The sequence below is a fragment of the Verruconis gallopava genome (genome assembly GCF_000836295.1).
Source record: "Verruconis gallopava strain CBS 43764 unplaced genomic scaffold supercont1.11, whole genome shotgun sequence".
Classification (NCBI taxonomy): Eukaryota; Fungi; Ascomycota; class Dothideomycetes; order Venturiales; family Sympoventuriaceae; genus Verruconis; species Verruconis gallopava.
The window spans coordinates 501522-519861 of record NW_015622147.1 but is presented as its reverse complement, the minus strand read 5'-3'; the positions used below and the strand labels follow the sequence as shown (position 1 = coordinate 519861).

Here is an 18340-nt window from a genome sequence, read left to right as displayed (position 1 = left end):
GATAGCTTGGATTGTTATCTTCAAGAGCAAATACGGTGACCGGGCTAACTCTTCGTATAGCTTGATATGCCATCTTGTTCACATGACATGATTTCCACGGCTTGTAATAATTACTGACACATTCACCGTCTGTCCTTCAATATCGGGATACCCGTATCCATTTCTGAACATGTTCACAGGAGATTTGCAACATCCTCAAGATTCATATCCTTTGGCCGTCAAGAGGGCGCGCGTCAAGAAATATGTTTAATAATCACCCCTACTCCTCGGTCCGTCCTTTTTATTAATCAAGATGTCAACTTCCGCACCGCGCTAAGCGGGTAAGGTGCTGGACTAGCCAGAAGCAGATCCACTAAACGTCTTGGAAGTCCTTCCTAAGAGGCCGTAAAGAGAGCTAGTAGACAAGTCTGATTTCAAACTGTCTCGTTTGCATATTTGCCGATGATCCACTTGTTAACTTTCCCTAGGAAGGACTTTGGGCGATGTTCTGCAGCGCTTGACTTAATTTGTCTTCGGATATTGAAAAGCGAGGGAAGCAGACTACTTCAATGTGATGAAGTGGGTATCTAATTGTAAAATTCTTGACTTACAGTACGAATCTGGGTGGATGCATTTGAACCATACCTCCGGGATTGTGCAATTATCAAGTCTATAATGTGGTAGCTCGCTCCCTAGAACCATTGGGTTGCTGCTCGGCTATAGATAGCACTTTTCCAAAGGAAGAAGACTCTTACCCTCTGCGTTGAAATTTGGCAAGCTCTTCCCTTCGTGCCGTTCGGTTTGACCCGTAGGCTTAGATGCAAACAATATGGTTTCGGAAAATAAGAAGACTCAAAACTCTCAGTCAGGCGTTGATCGGGTTCAGGAACCTCCCTCAGAGCTCAAGGTCGCTGTAGATGAGAATACGGGTGTATCAAATACCTTGGAGGATATAGAATCAACGGAACCACCCAACGGAGGAACATTAGCATGGCTACAAGTACTTGGATCCTTTTGCCTTTGGGTTGCAACATTGTAGGTCCAGCGTTTCAATTTTTCGTCATGTACTGATCAGAGCGCAGCGGTATCAGTTTGAGTTTTGGGGTATTTGAGACTTTTTATAGAGAGAACTACCTCAAAGACTATTCTTCATCCGATATAGCTTGGATTGGGACCACCCAAACCTGCCTACTCTTTTCTATCGGTGGATTGAGTGGTCCACTGTTTGATCGAGGACATATGCGAATAGTTATTCTTGTTGGCGCAATTCTTCTCGTTGTAGGCTTGATGACAGCCAGCGTAGCGAGAAGATATCATTCCATCTTTCTCTCTTTAGGTGTCTGCGTCGGGCTTGGGCAAGGGTGTCTCTTCGCACCATCAATGATCATTATCGGAACTTACTTCACGACACGAAGACCAATTGCATCAGGATTGTCGGCAGCTGGTGGGGGCTTAGGTTTGTAGCACAAAGATCCGAAGACTAGGAGATTTTTATGCTAAAATATCTTTAGCTAGCGTTGTGTTCACGGCCATCTTTCGCCCGCTTGTTCAATCCGTCGGTTTTGGATGGACACTCCGAATATTTGCCTTCGTCTGTCTTGCATTCCTCACCATCGCTGTCACCGTTCTTAAACAGCGTGTGACACCAAAAAAACCTCGCAAGTTGCTAGACTTAACGGCGCTGAAAGAGGCAGACTATATGTGCTTCAATGCCGGCATGTTTCTGGTATTTGTAGGTGGCTACATTCCATACTACTACATGCCGGCATTTGCTCAGGAGAAGATTCACACTTCAGAAGATCTTGCCTATCATATGCTTCCTGTCATTGCGGCTGGATCGACCATTGGCCGCATTCTGCCTAACTTTGCAATGCAAAGATTTGGGGTCTTCAACGTTGCTTGCTTTTGTATTTTGATGTGCGGAATGCTGCAGTTTTCGTGGGGTTCAATAAATAACGTCGGTGGAATGGCCACATTTTCGCTGTTTTATGGCTTTTTCTCCGGACTCCTTGCTTCGGTCCCTGCAGTAGCAATTGCGCAGTTGTCTCCCCATGTGGGACTGATCGGTACCCGCCTAGGAATGGGTTTGCAAGTTGGTGCAGTCGGATTTCTCATCGGTAATCCGATTGGTGGTGCAATACTTAATGGACGATCATCGTTCGACGGCATACAGGCATTTGGTGGTGGATGTCTTCTGGCCGCGTTTGTCCTTACCTTTCTGACAGCGTACTATCACAAAAAGCGGCATACCTACACCTAAAGTTTCAAGCACTTTGGGCGTCCATATACTTGCAAAAACTTACCGTGTGTAGGGTGAAAGTCTGAGATAATGAATGCTCATGCTGAGATATTGCGACAAAAGAGGAGATGAAGGCAATCGCTTGTGCGAGAGATGTGCTTTTGGACCGTACATCAATTTTAATCTGAGTTCGGATTTTTTTTTCTCATCTTGAAGCGTGGACGATATCATAGTCTGTCCGGTGGTAACGAACGGGTCGTCCTCTCTGCTGGTAACTCCAGCCTCGTGTGGGTGACATTTTTCACCAGAACATTCTTCCAGTATCTTCCTTCATCATCTAGCTCCTGTGCTTCCGCAAGCCTCCGTTGCTGGGCGATATGATCTGCTTTCCTTTGATAACGTATTGCGAAGAATACTATCGCGCTGACCACCGTGAAAAGTCCAACACTTCCTCCAGCTGCAACTCCAGCGACAGCAGCACCAGATAATAATCTGTCTGGTTTTTCTGAGGCTGTGATTGCTGGCTGTGTTATTTCCGCATTGTTTGACGATGATTGGGTGGTCTAGAACGAGATCATCAGCACGCTCACATAGCTCAGACAGAAACAGGTGCACCGGTGCTGTCAACGTACTTGTTGCGCTGTAGGATTGGCTATGAACCCGTCCAAGGCAAGAGCAAAAGCCTGTGCTGTAGGATCATTGTAGCCTTGTGTTGATGTGATGGTCACGTTATCCCATGCGATGACGGTCGTTGGACTCGGCAAATTAGAGAAGCAAGTAGCGCTCAGAGCAGGGCGTGATGCAGGAGCACCTGTTGGAGCTAGAGCGAGGGTGTATGATCTGGACTGATAAGGCGAAAGCATGATACGTTTCCATCACAAAACTCACAAGGGACAACATACCGCATAATTGCCGGTATATCGCGTGGCAGTAGTGTACCAGTTTGGACACGACAATGGTGTCGTTGCAGGTAAGCGAAACGGCGTGTTCAAGCTCTCGATGATGTCCGAAGGGTAGCAATCGCTAACGGTGACGCCAGAAGCTGGGAACGGGTAATTTATCCACACACGATTTTCCTGATTTAAGAACATGCTCAGAGGAGGATCCATGCATGTTGGTGCAGGCAAGAATTCAGTGACGAATGCCGTCGTCAAGTTCGGTGCCGACACGAATAACATGTACCTAACAATGAGACTTAACGTGTTCGTCATTCTTGAACACGGCGGAGTGACATGAACTCATCGCAAAGATACAAGGAGACATGACTCTTTCCAAGCTATGGAAATAGGCCCTATCAAAGAACCCGAAACTATTTTTCGGGGGTTCGCGGCAAAGTCAAGCGGTTTATGGAGATAAAACACTGCATGCCGTGTTAAGTTGGGAGATTAAATGTTTATTGTTGTGTCAACGGTTGTGGCAACAACAAGGAGCGCAGCTGATAAATATATCCTTCAAGCTTAGGAGACGATTCTAACTCTATGACGGCTCAACTATTTTCCGCGCAAATGAAAAAGTTTGTGTTTTCAAATATGTCACTGATATACGACTTTTCATTGGGTGGGGAATTGCTCGCGAATTTCGTTCAGCCTCCGTCCGTGAGCAAGCTGACACAACAGTCAGCAAGCATACAAAATCATTCTTGGGCGCCTGAGGATCATCCTGGACACCTGTTTCATTATGAAATCACTAGGATCAGCGACGAGGTCGTTGTGTGATACGCTTTCCAAGCTGCCCAAATGTGAGCGTCTTCCTGCGGTGGCATCTCTGGTGGTCCAAATCTTTATTCGCAACAAAATGAGATGGCGAGCATATAGGCTTTGGTTGGGGACTGCAAATGAGAAGAATGAGTTCGTAGCTTGCTTGTACAAGAGTTACTCCTGCTGTTGCTCGAGGAGAACCGGTTACAGATTGTGCAATCCTCGGTGATAAGGAAAAGAGTTCGGAAACAACGTTGAATAAGCAAATTCTTTGGACATTGTGTATGAATGAGAAGTATAGAAAGAACAAGAACACACATTCACCTGATTAAGAAGTAGAAACTTAAGCATCCTCTGAGAGATTGCCACGATCTCGTCGCGTCTTCTATGGTACAAATCTTGAAGACTTCACCATTTACACTTCGCAGTAAAAGATAATGACAAAGGGTGCCTGAGTTTCGACATAACTTATGATCATCGTCGTGTTCATATTTGTGCCAAATAAACGAAAGCTACTCGCCTTCGCTTACTTCCATCTGTTGGTTCTTTACTTTCTGCATGCGCTCCAACGTCTTTCTTTGGTCTTCCTACAGATTACCGAGCCCTTTGTTCAAGTCTCAAGAGAGTGTATATTAATTGTCGCACTGACCACGGAATATGCCGTTCACATCCAGTCGTTGGCAGTTAATCCACAGCAACTGGATCGCTGTTAATCAAGGCTGATTTCAATCGGTGCATTTAGCCATATCAGGAAACCAATTCATGGCTCAGAAACTTCATCATGTACCTGTGCCAGAAGATTCAAAAGAGTATTAAATTGTAAGGCTAAGACAGGAACTGTTCTGAATACGGAATCAAGGATGTTCGACTTAATGTACCGGTAATGATCTGATTGGGCAGAAACCCCAGTGGAAATAAGTTCATATGGACCAAACTCAGGCTTTGATTTCGAGGTTTTCACTTTATGTGGGCGAATAATGATAGGAGAGGCGGTACAAGTAGTTCTAGGAACGTGGGGCTGCGATTGGCGAGGAGGTCGAAGCAACCGTGGAGAGCTGGCGCGTTAACCATAACACAGACGTCATACGTCAACATCGTCGCTCCGCAGAACAGCAGCTGGCGTTGGGCTCAAAACTCCTTCATCATGGACGTGGTTATTTTGTCATAGCCCACCGACTAGAATAAAAGAACAATGCCCGGTCTGGTCCGCAAACTGCTCATCTTTGCCGCCGTCGATGGCCTCGTGCTGCAGCCAGCACCACCCCGCAACCACAAACCCACTACCGAACAAGCCATTAAACTCGACTATAAGACAAGCAGGATCCGCCCACTTCTGAAAGATCGTAGGGAGGAGGACACTGCGCCAAATGCATTGGAGGTTCATGGCATCGTGGGTATACAAATATGTCACAATCAGCTGTATAGACTTGTATAGTGATCAGCACAACAGGGTTGTTGAGAGTAGCCTCGTCCTCGTATCTGATCTCTATATTACGCCGTGAATTAGTGGCTCAGATTCGTGGTAAGCCGGTATACTCGATAGCAGAAGTTGCCCTCATTCCGCTGTCGTCCCAGACAGACGCCGAGAAGGCCATTATTCGTGCGCGGGAGTCGCAGAAGCGACACAACGAACAAAATCAGCCAGATTCAAGCTCGGATAGCGAGTACGACCGCAACAGTGAAGATGAGAGAGATGATATTTCCCTCACAGACGAGTCGATGCCTTCCTCGCCGCCTTCGGAACCAAGCAACGCAGCGCACAAGAGATCGACAAGCATTGCTCAAGAAGTGATACAGCAGAGAGGTATATATGGCAGATTCACACAGAAATGGTTCTCAAGAGCGGGCTGGAAGGCAGACAATCGCCGGAACCAGGGCTTGAGCAATGAAGAAGATCTTGTAAGACTGCCCACTAACGAGCAGCTTACCCCGGTCAATCATGCGCCATCTGAGTCCCAGGAGCAAGCTGGCAGAGATACTTCTTCTGCAGAGGAAGGTCATGTTGAGCATACATCTTTGGACAACAATCCACCAAAGGAAGTCGAACCCGCACTGGAGAAGGATTCTCAAACGGAAACCATCCCCTTGCTGCCCAAGCTTCTCAACGTGACAAAGATGTTCTTTGGCTCAAAAAACTTTTACTTTTCCTACGATTATGATTTGTCACGTAGTATATCCAACCAGCCAAGTTTTTCTGCATCGTCTAACTCCATTTTCCGCACGTTTGACCCCTTGGTGAGTACGATTCGAGAAAGTCTCGCGCATGTTGGACGGCTGTTTTGATGTGCATGCTGACTCGGAGATCAGTTCTTCTGGAACCGTCATTTAATAGACCCATTCATTGATGCTGGTCAATATACCTTCGTGCTCCCGCTAATACAAGGGTTCGTTGGCCAACGGGCATTTACGGTGGATAAACCCTCGAACCATGACTGGCATGTAACTGCAGAGGCGAACAAAGCGGAAGACGTTATAGCTACTCAGGGAAGTGCGACTGATTCTCAGACTGAGGCACTTACAGATGCGGGTATCGCTGCTAAGCAGCATGAAAACGCCGACAATGAATTTCTCCTCACCTTGATTTCAAGAAGATCCATCAATCGTGCTGGTCTTCGATACCTGCGACGCGGTGTCGATGAAGAAGGAAATGTAGCAAATAGCGTCGAGACTGAGCAGATTCTTTCACCATCTTCCTGGGACGAAACTTCGAAGATTTACTCATTCCTTCAGTGTCGCGGCTCCATTCCTCTCTTCTTTTCCCAAAGTCCGTACAGCTTGAAGCCGATCGTGCAAACAAGCGGATCTTGGGACCAGAATGCTACAGCCTTTCGCTTACATTTTCAGCATCTGTTCGCGCGATATGGACAAGTGCAGGCTGTTTCTCTCGTAGAAAAACACGGTAACGAAGCAAAGATTGGCAATGCATATGAAAAACATGCAAATGCGCTGAACAGTCAGGGTGGCATCAGTGGTCAAGGTAATTTACTAGCGTTCGAGTGGTTCGACTTCCATTCAGTCTGCCGGGGAATGCGCTTTGAGAATGTTTCGCAGCTTTTCGACATTCTGAGGTCCAAACTATCCGAGTTCGCGTGGACTGTGCAAAAGGGTGACCAGATAGAGCAGAAACAGCAGGGAATTTTGAGAACTAATTGTATGGACTGTTTGGACAGGACGAACGTTGTGCAGTCCGCGTGTGCAAGAAATATCCTTGAGCAACAACTTAAGGATCAGAACATAACAATCGATTTGCAGAACGATCCGCGAACAACATGGTTTAACTCTATATGGGCTGATAATGGCGATGCGATTTCGAGGCAGTATGCTGGAACTGCGGCCTTGAAGGGCGACTTCACAAGGACACGAAAGCGCAATGTCACTGGTGCGCTGAACGACTTCGGACTTACACTGACTCGATACTACAACAACATTGTCAACGACTATTTTGCGCAGAACGTCATCGATTACATTCTTGGGCGTGTCGATGAGAACATCTTTATTGACTTCGAGGCGGACATGAAAGCACAAGACTATGCTATCGATATGAGAAAAGTGAGACAAAATGCCATCGAAACGTGTCGCAGCATCTGTATAGAGAACGAGAGTGAGGACTTGGTTGCAGGATGGACGCTCAGCAGCCCTCGAGATGCTGGATCCCTGCGAACCCTTCCGTTCGAGGAGTGCGTATTGCTCCTTACGGACGAGGCGCTGTACTTTTGTCGCATGGACTGGACCACCGAGAAAGTTCGACAGTTTGAGCGCATTGAACTTGAGCACATTACAGCGATTGCGAAAGGGGTTTACATAACGAGTACCTTGGCAAAGAGGGAAATGGATGAGAGGAAGAACTATGGTTTTGTACTGCGGTACGAAACCCCCGGTGCTGACTTGGTCCGCCGAAATACGCGCAGCTTAGGGAACGAAGGCAACCAGGAGAGGAGGAAACGTACTAAGGACCAAGATTTGGTCTCAAAATCGGAGCTGAAATTGTTGGCGTTCAAGGCGCTGCCGCCGCGGAGCAGCTTTGTCGGACAGCAGAGCGAGCCGCAACACCCCCCGAGCGAAGACGAGATGATCAACACTGTCACAGAACAGATTGCAGCTGTTGCCAATAAAGCAAGGACACCGTCGACCCCAGGGGAGGAGGCAGCGGAGTTGCTGGAGGTAGAGGACAAGGATATCATCAGTCTTGCGGACGCAAAAAAGAGCACAGGCTATCTAGAGCAGGTGGGCTTCGCCCTGAAGAAACTCGTCTGGGCATGATACGACCCTAGAGGCTAGTGATCAACAACAACGAAACCTCAGAGAGGTGATTCGATTACTGAAATTTGCCGTGCAATCTCGCCTTGGGTGTCTCGCAAGCCATGATGCAAAGAGACCTTACGCCCGCGATCTTTTTCATGGACTGTTTATTACCGCTTTCTCCGAGATTTGTCAGTGTGAAGTCTTCCTTTAACATACGTGGCTCTCTGGTCTTGTTCGTCTGTTGAAATTGCATCACATCAAGAACTCAAGGTGATGGGCTGGGTAATCGCCCGTTTCTGTCCGTTGAAGTTTTTTTTTTTCTTTAGAGTCTTAAGTAAATAGCAATGTTGCATTTGAACTATGGATAAAGATAATGACTGGTTTTGCAGATGAAGATCGTCTTCTTGAACCATCGTCAGGCGAAAACAGCACGCTCAAGAGAAAAAAAAGCATGACGAAAATATAAGTTCTTTTTGGGGCTGGCTTCGAGATACCAGTCTTAAGATCCCGTCCATGTCCTCTCTATTTTGCAACGCCGTGCTTCTTTTCCATGCCTTGCAGATATTTTGCCGTGTCTAACACTGTATCTTCAACTGGTCTCCAGCTCATGCCGAGCACGTTCGTCGCTTTGGAGTTATCTAGGCGATACACCTTCCCCGGGAAAGCTTCGTTTACGGGGTTGGCTTTCTTCGGAAGCTTATCTCTAAGCTCTGGAAGCCTATCGTGTAGGATGTCGACGAACAACTGGTAGCTGAACCCACCATTCGTGATGAGGAATCTCTGGTTGGCAGCCTCTGGCTTCTCGTATGCAAGACGATGAGCAAGGGCGAGGTCGCGAACGTCAGCGTACGCCCAGAAACTTGTGCCCGGCGTCTCGACTAGGGAACCGTTCATGAGGCGGTAGAAGTCCTCTGTGCTCTCGTTGAGTCTATCCATGCTGTCGGGGTCTTGAGCGAGAGGGCCATACACCATTGGGGGACAGAGCGTAGCAACGGTGAAGTTCGGCTTTTCCTTCTCGACAAACTCAAAGGCCGCTTTCTCGGCAAGGACCTTGGAAACAAGATACGCTGCCACCGCGCCGGCCGCCTTGGCTTCCTCGCGGGTCATAGGGTTCCAATCCGCTTCTGTGTAGGTCTTGCCCGGGTTCAGGCCGGACGAGAAGTCCACAACTGCGGCAAAGGACGACGTGATCACGACGCGCTTGACATTTGGGTTATGTTTCTGTGCGGCCTTCAAGATGCCCAGAGTCCCCTGCAGGGCGGGCTCGAAGAGCTGGGCATCAAAGTCGGTGGCATCGAGGATAAAGGGCGACGCGACATGGAAAATTCCGTCGACGCCCTTGACGGCTTCGCTGAAGGCTCCTGGAGTCGCAATGTCCTTGACGATGACCAGCGACAGATTCCCTTTGGCGTACTCTGCATGTGCTTCTCTGACTTTGTTGGCGCTCGACTCGGAACGCACAGTACCCCTTACAGCGTAGCCGTTCGTGAGGAGCTCCTTGATGATGCTGGCAGCGACAAAGCCGCTGGCACCGCTTACGAGCACGGTCTCGACCATTCTTTCGATCTTTCTTGCACCGACGTTGATGCTGGTGCAGTGCTGGAACGTGGGTCGGAGAGGAAAGTGCACGATGAACTTCGTAGACGGAGGAATGGGATTTGAATAGTTAGGATCAAAAGTTGATGTTCTCTGTGCACAAAAACTGTTTCCAAGACGAATCGACGACACGACCGAGATACGATGCCTTTTTATAATTTGCTTTCTACAAGGCTATGCGAGTATCTCTTGAAGTGCTCGTCGAGTGCACGTTACATCGGGGGTAACACATGGAGTATCGGACTTTAAGTTTCCAATCTAGAACCGAAGTGCCTAGCAATTTGCAGAAGCTGCTCAAAATACATCACAGAAGCTTCACATTCGCCAAGGGAAAGCCATGTCTGCGGTCGCACGCAGAACAAAGAAGAACTTATGATGCCCCGTGCTGACGAATACATTGCCGAGATAATGGCGTAGGTGGCTTCGATATCGTTTTTCCAGTCGTTAGTGCTCACATATACCATGAGTCTGCGTAGATCCTGGCACGCTCACTGGGGCGTCTTTTGTGGGGCCTCGTTCTGGCCGCGGACATGCAAAATTGCATCGCCCAGCTTGAGACAGCGACTTAGTCCTCTTTGGACTCAGGATTTCCTCTTTGAACCGTAATCTCCTGTTTGGGAATGCGGATTTTAAGGGTGGAGATGCCAACTATCGCCGTAACCAGGCTGGCTTGGCAGATGCTGGCACACTTTTCTCGCAACCCCCGATGCACGCCTGAGCTTGTGTGTCATAGAGCCATCGTCGGGCTTTTGAGCGGGCGAGGAAGTTCGCTGTGGCTTCGAAAATGAAACATTTGACGTTGTGTGCACCCGCAGAATCTGTCGTCGCGGCGCGTTGCAGGCAGCAGAACTGTAAGACGACATCTGGCAACATCCAGATGAATTTAGTGTAGGCAACAGCATTAAAAAGGGCTTCGGCATGGTTGATTATAAGAGCTCGAGGTCATCATCATGATGGCCGACATACGTACCACTCACTTCTCACTGACTTCACAGTTCTATTGAGGACCAAACTTGAGGATGACTGACGCAAGGTCAACTGGAGCGGGATTGCCCCACATTCATCTTCTCTGTCTCACGACGACGGTTTCAGACACCTTCGGCGAAGCCGCGAAGAAGTATTTTCCCGACCTCAATTCTCACGTGGAAATCACGGTCCATCACGGCAGGCTGAACACGCTTCCGGAATCTCTGAGATGGGACGCGATTGTTTCGCCGGCGAACTCATACGGAAGACTCGATGGCGCATTCGATGACGCGATCTCCTGCGCCCTAAGTCCGCCAAACGATTACGACTGGACCACCCGCAAAGCGCAGAAGGTGTTGTACGAGAAATGGAAGGGGTTTGCGCCGCCAGGGACCTGCACAGTGGTGCCGCTCGAGGACGAGGAGGAAATGCATTCTGATGAAGCGTTGGACGTCCTGCGAAGAAGTAGACCTCCAAGGCTGCTTCCCTGGGGCGTCAAATATCTTCTCCTCTGCCCGACGATGCGCGTCCCCCAGGAGGTAACGTGGGATCGCGAAGTCGTATATGAGTGCATTTGGTCTCTCCTCTGCGCCATAGAGGAACACAACAAGCGCGCCCGTCAAGAGTCAAAGATCACAAGTATTCTTATGACACCGCTGGCCACTGGTGTGGGTCATGTACCGTATCAAAGATGGGCAGAACAATGCGTCCTAGCTATTCGAGACTGGCTGGCTTCATCGCGCGATCCAGCAAAGTGGTCGAACCTGTCATGGCATCAGATCTACGAGGACACCAGAGATGTTCAAGAGACTTGGCAAGGATAAATCGAATAGGGTAATGTTGCATGGCTGTACCTAGCGACTGCCATGGTGGATGGTGAACAACCAACCCCACAGTCTAACACTATCTTGGCGTGGCAACTTTTGAGGCCAGAGTTTGGACAGACAACACACAAAAATTTTCAATGCGTACTTGAATGCCTACCGCTGGAGAATAAAGGTATACTTGTGTCCGTATACAAAGGCCACACATGTCTAGTTTCTGCGTCTAAAAATTTACTTCTTTCTTGAAAGTTTGACTTGAGAAACCACCAGCGCCTTGCTGAGTAACAATTGGTAAGCGTGAGCTTAGATCCCTCTATTGAATTCAACAAGACCACCTTCACCACCTTTACCGTGGAACTCCTCCTCGAGCTTGTCGGCGCTGATTGATTGCCGCTGCGGAAAAGCTGCAAGTGCCAAAGGTAGCGCAAACAGACTCGTGACCAGAATCAAGCCAAGGTTCACAGGCAGCACCAGCCGCGGACGGGTCGCAAGCCATTTCTGTTTTTGCAGCTGCACAAGGATCAGAGGCGGAATCGCCATTACTGGAGTAGCGTTGAATACGCGTGATGCCGCCGTCTCAGCCACTGCTATCGTTGCGGCGCGCTTCGACTTGCCCAGGCTCTTGGGTGGTTCTGCTTCCGTTTCCTTCTCTGCTGCCGAACGTACTGGGTACACGTCTATGCCTCTACGTATCTCTTCGCCACGCATGAGGAAGACGTTGAGCGCGCCGGCAGTGGCTACCGCAGCAAAGGGTACCAGTCGGCCCAAGATGACCTTCGCTCCGGGAGAGATGCGTTTTAGCCGCGGCACAAGTGCGTTCAAGCCCAGAGCGACGGAGCAACTCGCGCTCACAGCAAGCAAGTAGCTCTTCACCATCGTGCTAGTGCTCAGTGGGCTTGATTTGTTGGCGTTGGAAGCGTTTATGCAAACGTTCAGGCTCTGGTTCGCAATCTGCCAGCCTAACGTACCACGCCAGCCAAGATTCGGCGTCAACATGCCGGCTGTGACGATCAGGTTGGACAGGACAAAGGACGACATGCGAAAGGGAAGCAAAACTGGCTCTCCCGTGTCCGGGTGCAACGTGCTGTCCACAATCTTCTTTGCGCGCCATAGTTCTGGGGTCATTGACTTTATCGCACCCGTCTTGTATTGTGTGATGAGCTGTTTTGCTTGTTGAAGACCGGAGGAGGACACAAGGAGCATCCTGTGAAGCCTATTAGCGAGACATCTTTCGCATGCATCACACAGGGTACAGCCCGTGAGAAGCTGCCCCAAAAAATTTCAACGGTACAGACAATGAGCGCAAAGCATCGCGTCGCACTGTAAGAAAACCACAAACGAAATGCAAGAGGTAGTGTTACTCACTACACACCCGGCGTCGAAAGTCATCGCATGGTTTGTCACTCCTCACCTCGGATCAGATATGTCTGCTGCATGACGCACGCGACCCCAGTATGTTGAAAGGTCATACTGCGAAGCTGGGAGCTCGCGGCTCCCAGGTAACGAGGCAGACATAGTCGCCTCTGTCTTCTATTCTCCGGCCGGTAGTTTGGGAGTAAATTGAGCTCGATTTGAGATAACAATGGCTGTTTGCGCGCAGGTAAACTTGCGGTGAGGTGGGGATTGGAGTCATGGAGATTTATTGACGGTAGGGGTCGTCACCTTGAGTAGAGGCAAGCCACCCGATCTCGGCATTGAGCATGTCGGCTTTGGTTGCACTTCTGGTTCTTGTTCGGCTTGATTGGAACGAGACTTTGAGCACTGGGCGAGTCCTGTTGGTGATATGAACTAATGCTTGACAAAATTTTGCTCTATCTGAAGTTGGGGCTCACCTCTCAGCGCTCGAACGGATGGGCGCGACCTCGACACTGGGACAAATACAGACATGGAGCCCTTGATACCCAAAAACAAGAGATAAGGCTGTTCAAGATCGTAATCACTCCGGATGACGAATTGGAGGCCCGCATTGAGCACTTTAACTTGGAGAATATCGTTCGAGACCCCAAGAACGATAGTTCTAACGGTGGATCGCCCATCAGATTCCGTGCGCTTTCATATACCTGGGGTCCACCCACGCCTTGCTACGACATCACCGTAGAAGGAAGTGTTCTCCGTGTACGGAAGAATCTTGCTGACTTTCTCTATGCGTATGCCAAACGGCATCCAGAAGAGTACATCTGGATCGACCAGATATGTATCAATCAGGATACAGTTGTCGAACGCAACCATCAGGTTCAATTGATGTCAAAAATTTACGAGTTGGCGAATGAAGTTATCATCTGGCTTGGTCAACAGGATGTCGAGGGTTGGAAACCTCAATGCTCTGAAGACTGCCAGAAGGATAGTTCTGCTCTGTCAAACACTCCAAGCCACCAAGGACAGTCTAGCAAAGTTATGTCACACTCCTTGCAATGTCTTCAGCGCATGTCCCTTGCCAAACATATTCTCCAAAATGCATACTGGGGTCGACTGTGGATAATACAAGAAGTTATGTTAGCTAGAGAGCTCAGGTACTTCTGTGGCGACATGGTATTAGATGCCAACGATGTTTCGAAGCTTTCGGAATTTTTGATACGTCATAACGCGGCCACGAGGAAACTCAAGCCCAGGCCTGCGCAGAGAGACTGGATCAACCGCAGAGAAAATCCATCTAGAGGTGGCAGGTGGTTGACTAGAAGAGTAAGAGAGAGTCCTTTTGGTTTCAGGGACAGCCTTCTCCGCGATAGGAACACATTCAGAGAGGACAAGAAACGAGTAGATATTGCACGTTGCTTTCAGACGTACACGCATGGGCTTTGTGAGGATGTGAGAGATAAAGTCTACGGGCTGCAAAGTCTACTCGATGTAGAGCACAGGGTGCAGATCGACTACGAAAAGACGACGAAGGAAGTGTTCATTGACGCGGCCTTGAAGATCGTTGCATGTGGCAACCTGGACAGCCTAAAAGAAAAGGCTATATCAAAACTCGCTTGGTCGATGAGCATTGAGCAGCAAGCACCAGGAGAGCGGGGTCTGTTCGATGACGAAGAGCATGGATATGGAGTCCTCGGAATTCTGTGCTGGTACAGATTATGTCCCGTGGACGAACGACATGAGCGCTTAGCAATTATTAAGAACGTATTTGAGAAAGAACTAATCGTGTCAGAGTCGAGCGAGAACGTTCGAGGCACATTACATCCTGGTGCTAGCGGACAGCAGACGCGAATGAGAGCTGACGTGATTGACAATGAATTATGAGGAACTGAATGATACGGTACAAAGCGTGCTTTTTGGAGATACAGCATGAACCTGCGGCTTAGGTCACTTCTCTTTTGCCATTGATGGTAGACCACACGAGGAACGATCATCAACTCAAAGGTCGGAGCGGTGCATCGCTTGGTACTTCCATTCTGATGCTAGCGAGTTCCGGTTCTAAGCTGCACAGCATGCAAGAATTAAACAAATCAGGAGAACTTGATGAGCCACATGCTGATCCAGAAAAGAGGACAGTCTCGCTAATTCCAAAAGAAAAAAAATGGCTATCCGGAGGTTTATGACCAGTCCTCTCACATTTGCATGGGAAAGCTTCAGCATCCTACTTCACGGGGCGAGTTCAATTTCGAGTTCTTTTTTCGTTTGTACAACAGAAGAAACGTCGCGGAAAGTTTATGTCTGCAAACTATTTGCTCGAATTTTGGATTCGTATTCATCAGTTACGTTGTTGGTCATTATATGTTTCATTTCCGTGTAGACATTTCCATTCCTTTTCCATCCGGTCATACTCTTCAAGTGCACTGAGAGTACGATCAACACCAATGCTAAGACATTACACAGGTAGTTTCTCACCTTTGGCAGCGTCTTGACCGCCGCCTTGCACGTAGCCAGATTGGTCTGACAGGTGCTGAGACAAGAGATAAATGTAAGCAATGAGGTCAGACCCCCAGACAGACAGGTGAGAACGCAAGACAACTGTTGGACCTGGCAGGCAGTGCAAGCCGGATTGACCGTCACCGTTGCTCTTTTCGTGGTCTCGTCGGGAGTCGGTGTCGCAGCAGCTAGCACCGCGAGGACGGAAACAGTGACAGTGGTGAGCTTCATGCTGACGGTCGTACAGTCGAGAGGCTTCGAACAAGAACTGAATGGCCTGAAGTTTACTCGTGCTGAGGATTGCTTTTGTGCTGTAGTATGCAAATGCCAGGTAACGCCCCTCATCCCCCATCGAGCGCAGACTGAATAGATATACGCGAGCTGAGAGTGCCAGTTGATGGCCATGTCAGGATGACATGGCCACCTTCAGTCTGCGAGATGTTCAGCTGCTACGTTTGTTGGTTTGCACTATCGAGAGCTGAGCGCTTGCTGTGGGATTTCTGCCCTATCATGCCCTTCTCTCCACCAACGTTCGCGAAAGCGACATGCGTCCCCAGTGACCAGAGGCCAACCAGAATCATATCTTCCACGGTGAATCCGAGCCCTTTGTTGAAAGGTTGATTATCGCATGAGCTGTTTTGCTAGACCGACGCGCTCGTTGATAGGCTAGGCGCAGTTTTTTGGTAACGGTCGGAATCGCGGCCGGATCTGCAACCGGACGGTTGAAGAAGATCGTTCAGCTGTGTGATCTTCGCTACCACGTTTTTGACAGAACCAGAGTGAGCGTCTTAGAAATGTGCTTGATGGGCAGCATCATGCAGATTCGATACCCCGCATCCATAAAATGGGGATATTGGATATAGTTTGTCCTTTGCATGGTTTTGGTTAACCACGACAGCTGTATAACTCTATTTATATTTAATGGCTCGACAGTCTGGATTGGACGTCAAACCATTCGGGAGCCACAAATTCGACGTCCGCCCGCTATCTTCATCCGTAAAAGGGGTCGTACAACCAAATTACACACAGTATCTGTACATGCATTCCTGGAGACACCCACCCGCGCAGCTTACCAGTAGCTCTTGTCCGTGTCCTCCAGCACCTCGCCAAGAGCCTGACCAACTTTGACCTTCATTCCCTTCTCAATGCACCATCTCCAGCCGCCTTGCCTTACCCCGGAATAACCCTCGTCAAAGCTCGTCGTTCTTCTTCCTTTGGGTGCTTCGAACACAAGCACAATCGTGCTCCCCAGCTGGAAACCTCCCATCTCTTCGCCCCTCTTCAACGCGTGGCCCCCCAGAATCGCGCTAGCATTCTCGTACGTGGCTTCCGAGAAGCCAGAGTAGGGCTCGCCACGTGCAGCAGCTTCCTCAGCGGCGCGGTCGGCGGCCGTGTCGGTGAGCAGGGAATTGGTCCGCAGCTCCTTGTCAAAGTTGATGACGATGGAGCCGACGTTGGTAGCGCCGACGGGCGTGTAGCTGAAGAAACCCCAGCGCCAGCGGCCAAGCAAGACGACGCGCTCATTCAGCGTGAAGAGGCCCGGTAATGTACGTTGCAAGTACGGGCTGACGCTGTAGAGCTCGCCCGCGAAGTGGCGACGTGAGGTGACGACCCACGAAACGGGCGAGTGAAACCGGTGGTAGTCACCTGGGGCTAGGTAGATGACTACGTAGTATAGCTGCGTGGGTGTTTTCGTGGTGCGAGGCGCCCACCACGGTCTCTCAGACAGTGCGAGGTCGGCTCGGACTTCGGCTTCAGACGTTGGCTTCGACGGCGTAGATTGATCCACTTTGATGCCTGACTTGGACTCCTTGTCCGGACTGCCAGAAAGCAGATTAGGTAACGTATAGCTTATGCCATTGATGCGCGCGAACTCCTCGTCACGCTTGATATGCTCTTCGTCGCCGTTGTTCGATCGCTCGGGGCTTGGAGAAGGCGATCTTGAAGAGCTTGCGAGCTTGGCCGCCGCCGTTGGTGCCTTCGTGCCGAGTAGAGCGTCGAGAGAGTAGGTCACTCCCTTGACTTGCTCCACTTCGCCATGCTCAATGGCTCCGAACTGAATCACCTTGCCATCCGCAGGAGAGAGAACGGCGTTGGGGTTCGGGTCGAGAGGTCGTGAACCGGGCTTGAGTTCGCGGTAGAAGAACTCGGCAAGATTGCGATAGGCATGTAGATCAGGCTCTGCCACTTCGTTCAGACTGCCACGCAATTAGCTTGAGGATGCCAGCGAATGTGCGCTCCGTTCGTACTTGACGCCAAATATGAAAGCATATAGCTTGAAGCCCGGAACACGCAGATAGTAGGGTATTTCGCAGGAATTGAACCACCCCCAGGCTCGCGAGAGAGCCTTCAGTGGCAGCGTAGACATGATTTGAACCTGCCTGGACTGCTGTCAATAACTGTGCTCTGACGTTCTCGCACTCCAGGCGAAGGGCACTTACCACGGGCCGCTAGGACGAGTTCTCTTTCTCTTCTTTGGCTTTTTCTCTGGTTCTCCGTCATCGCTGTACAGGCTGGCGTTGTCGGCCTCCTCTTCCTTTGCCTTGGCCGTCGCATACATGCGATATGACTGCAGACCACCTACAAAGGCAATGCCTGCGGTAGCCGGCAACCAATACCACTCTATCTTTGTGCCTTTCAGCGCAGTGCCCAGTCTTGACCGAAACGACTCCTTGCCGCGCGGCTTTTGATGCCGTCCTGCAGACGATGAGAACGTGCGCCATGTCTGCGGGTTCCTTGCTTGAGAAGCATGCGAGATAGGACTCAGTCGAAGATGACGAGAAGAGATCGAAGTGGGAGGAGGGAGAGCCCGCGGTCGAGAGAACAATCTTGAGACGGCCATGATGTGCCACCCATCGCCTAGATAGCTGCGCCAGCAATGCAGTCCGATGAAGCTTTCTCGCAGAGAGAACAGTGGATCATTCTTCGATCACGGTGAATGACGTTTGACT

At 49.7% G+C, this 18340-nt stretch overlaps 8 protein-coding genes across 8 annotated transcripts; 4 read left to right on the top strand and 4 right to left on the bottom strand.

The window, feature by feature from the left end:
• Positions 1-808: 808 nt before the first annotated feature.
• Positions 809-2239, top strand: PV09_04109 (uncharacterized protein; the record flags this gene model as incomplete). Its single annotated transcript, XM_016357409.1, has 3 exons — positions 809-1014; positions 1062-1435; positions 1491-2239. 3 exons carry the CDS (start codon positions 809-811, stop codon positions 2237-2239), a joined length of 1329 nt encoding a protein of 442 aa, XP_016214813.1.
• A 145-nt stretch (positions 2240-2384) lies between these two features.
• Positions 2385-3429, bottom strand: PV09_04108 (uncharacterized protein; the record flags this gene model as incomplete). The annotated part of the gene is made up of 3 exons (XM_016357408.1): positions 2385-2781; positions 2851-3058; positions 3107-3429. 3 exons carry the CDS (start codon positions 3427-3429, stop codon positions 2446-2448), a joined length of 867 nt encoding a protein of 288 aa, XP_016214812.1. The 3' UTR covers positions 2385-2445.
• Positions 3430-4971: 1542 nt separating this feature from the next.
• On the top strand, positions 4972-8239 carry PV09_04107 (uncharacterized protein). Its single transcript, XM_016357407.1, has 3 exons — positions 4972-5309; positions 5366-6150; positions 6223-8239. Exons 1-3 carry the CDS (start codon positions 5108-5110, stop codon positions 8173-8175), a joined length of 2940 nt encoding a protein of 979 aa, XP_016214811.1. The 5' UTR covers positions 4972-5107; the 3' UTR covers positions 8176-8239.
• A 233-nt stretch (positions 8240-8472) lies between these two features.
• PV09_04106 (uncharacterized protein) lies at positions 8473-10066 on the bottom strand. The gene has a single exon (XM_016357406.1). The coding sequence runs from the start codon at positions 9712-9714 to the stop codon at positions 8680-8682; it is 1035 nt and encodes a 344-aa protein (XP_016214810.1). The 5' UTR covers positions 9715-10066; the 3' UTR covers positions 8473-8679.
• Positions 10067-10462: 396 nt separating this feature from the next.
• On the top strand, positions 10463-11791 carry PV09_04105 (uncharacterized protein). The gene has a single exon (XM_016357405.1). The coding sequence runs from the start codon at positions 10773-10775 to the stop codon at positions 11541-11543; it is 771 nt and encodes a 256-aa protein (XP_016214809.1). The 5' UTR covers positions 10463-10772; the 3' UTR covers positions 11544-11791.
• On the bottom strand, positions 11549-13175 carry PV09_04104 (uncharacterized protein). Its single transcript, XM_016357404.1, has 2 exons — positions 12955-13175; positions 11549-12747 (listed from the first exon to the last, which is right to left on the bottom strand). Exons 1-2 carry the CDS (start codon positions 13056-13058, stop codon positions 11847-11849), a joined length of 1005 nt encoding a protein of 334 aa, XP_016214808.1. The 5' UTR covers positions 13059-13175; the 3' UTR covers positions 11549-11846.
• Positions 13176-13302: 127 nt separating this feature from the next.
• PV09_04103 (uncharacterized protein) lies at positions 13303-15251 on the top strand. The gene has a single exon (XM_016357403.1). The coding sequence runs from the start codon at positions 13335-13337 to the stop codon at positions 14778-14780; it is 1446 nt and encodes a 481-aa protein (XP_016214807.1). The 5' UTR covers positions 13303-13334; the 3' UTR covers positions 14781-15251.
• Positions 15252-16109: 858 nt separating this feature from the next.
• On the bottom strand, positions 16110-18305 carry PV09_04102 (phosphatidylserine decarboxylase). Its single transcript, XM_016357402.1, has 3 exons — positions 17831-18305; positions 17639-17770; positions 16110-17587 (listed from the first exon to the last, which is right to left on the bottom strand). Exons 1-3 carry the CDS (start codon positions 18229-18231, stop codon positions 16459-16461), a joined length of 1662 nt encoding a protein of 553 aa, XP_016214806.1. The 5' UTR covers positions 18232-18305; the 3' UTR covers positions 16110-16458.
• Positions 18306-18340: the final 35 nt, after the last annotated feature.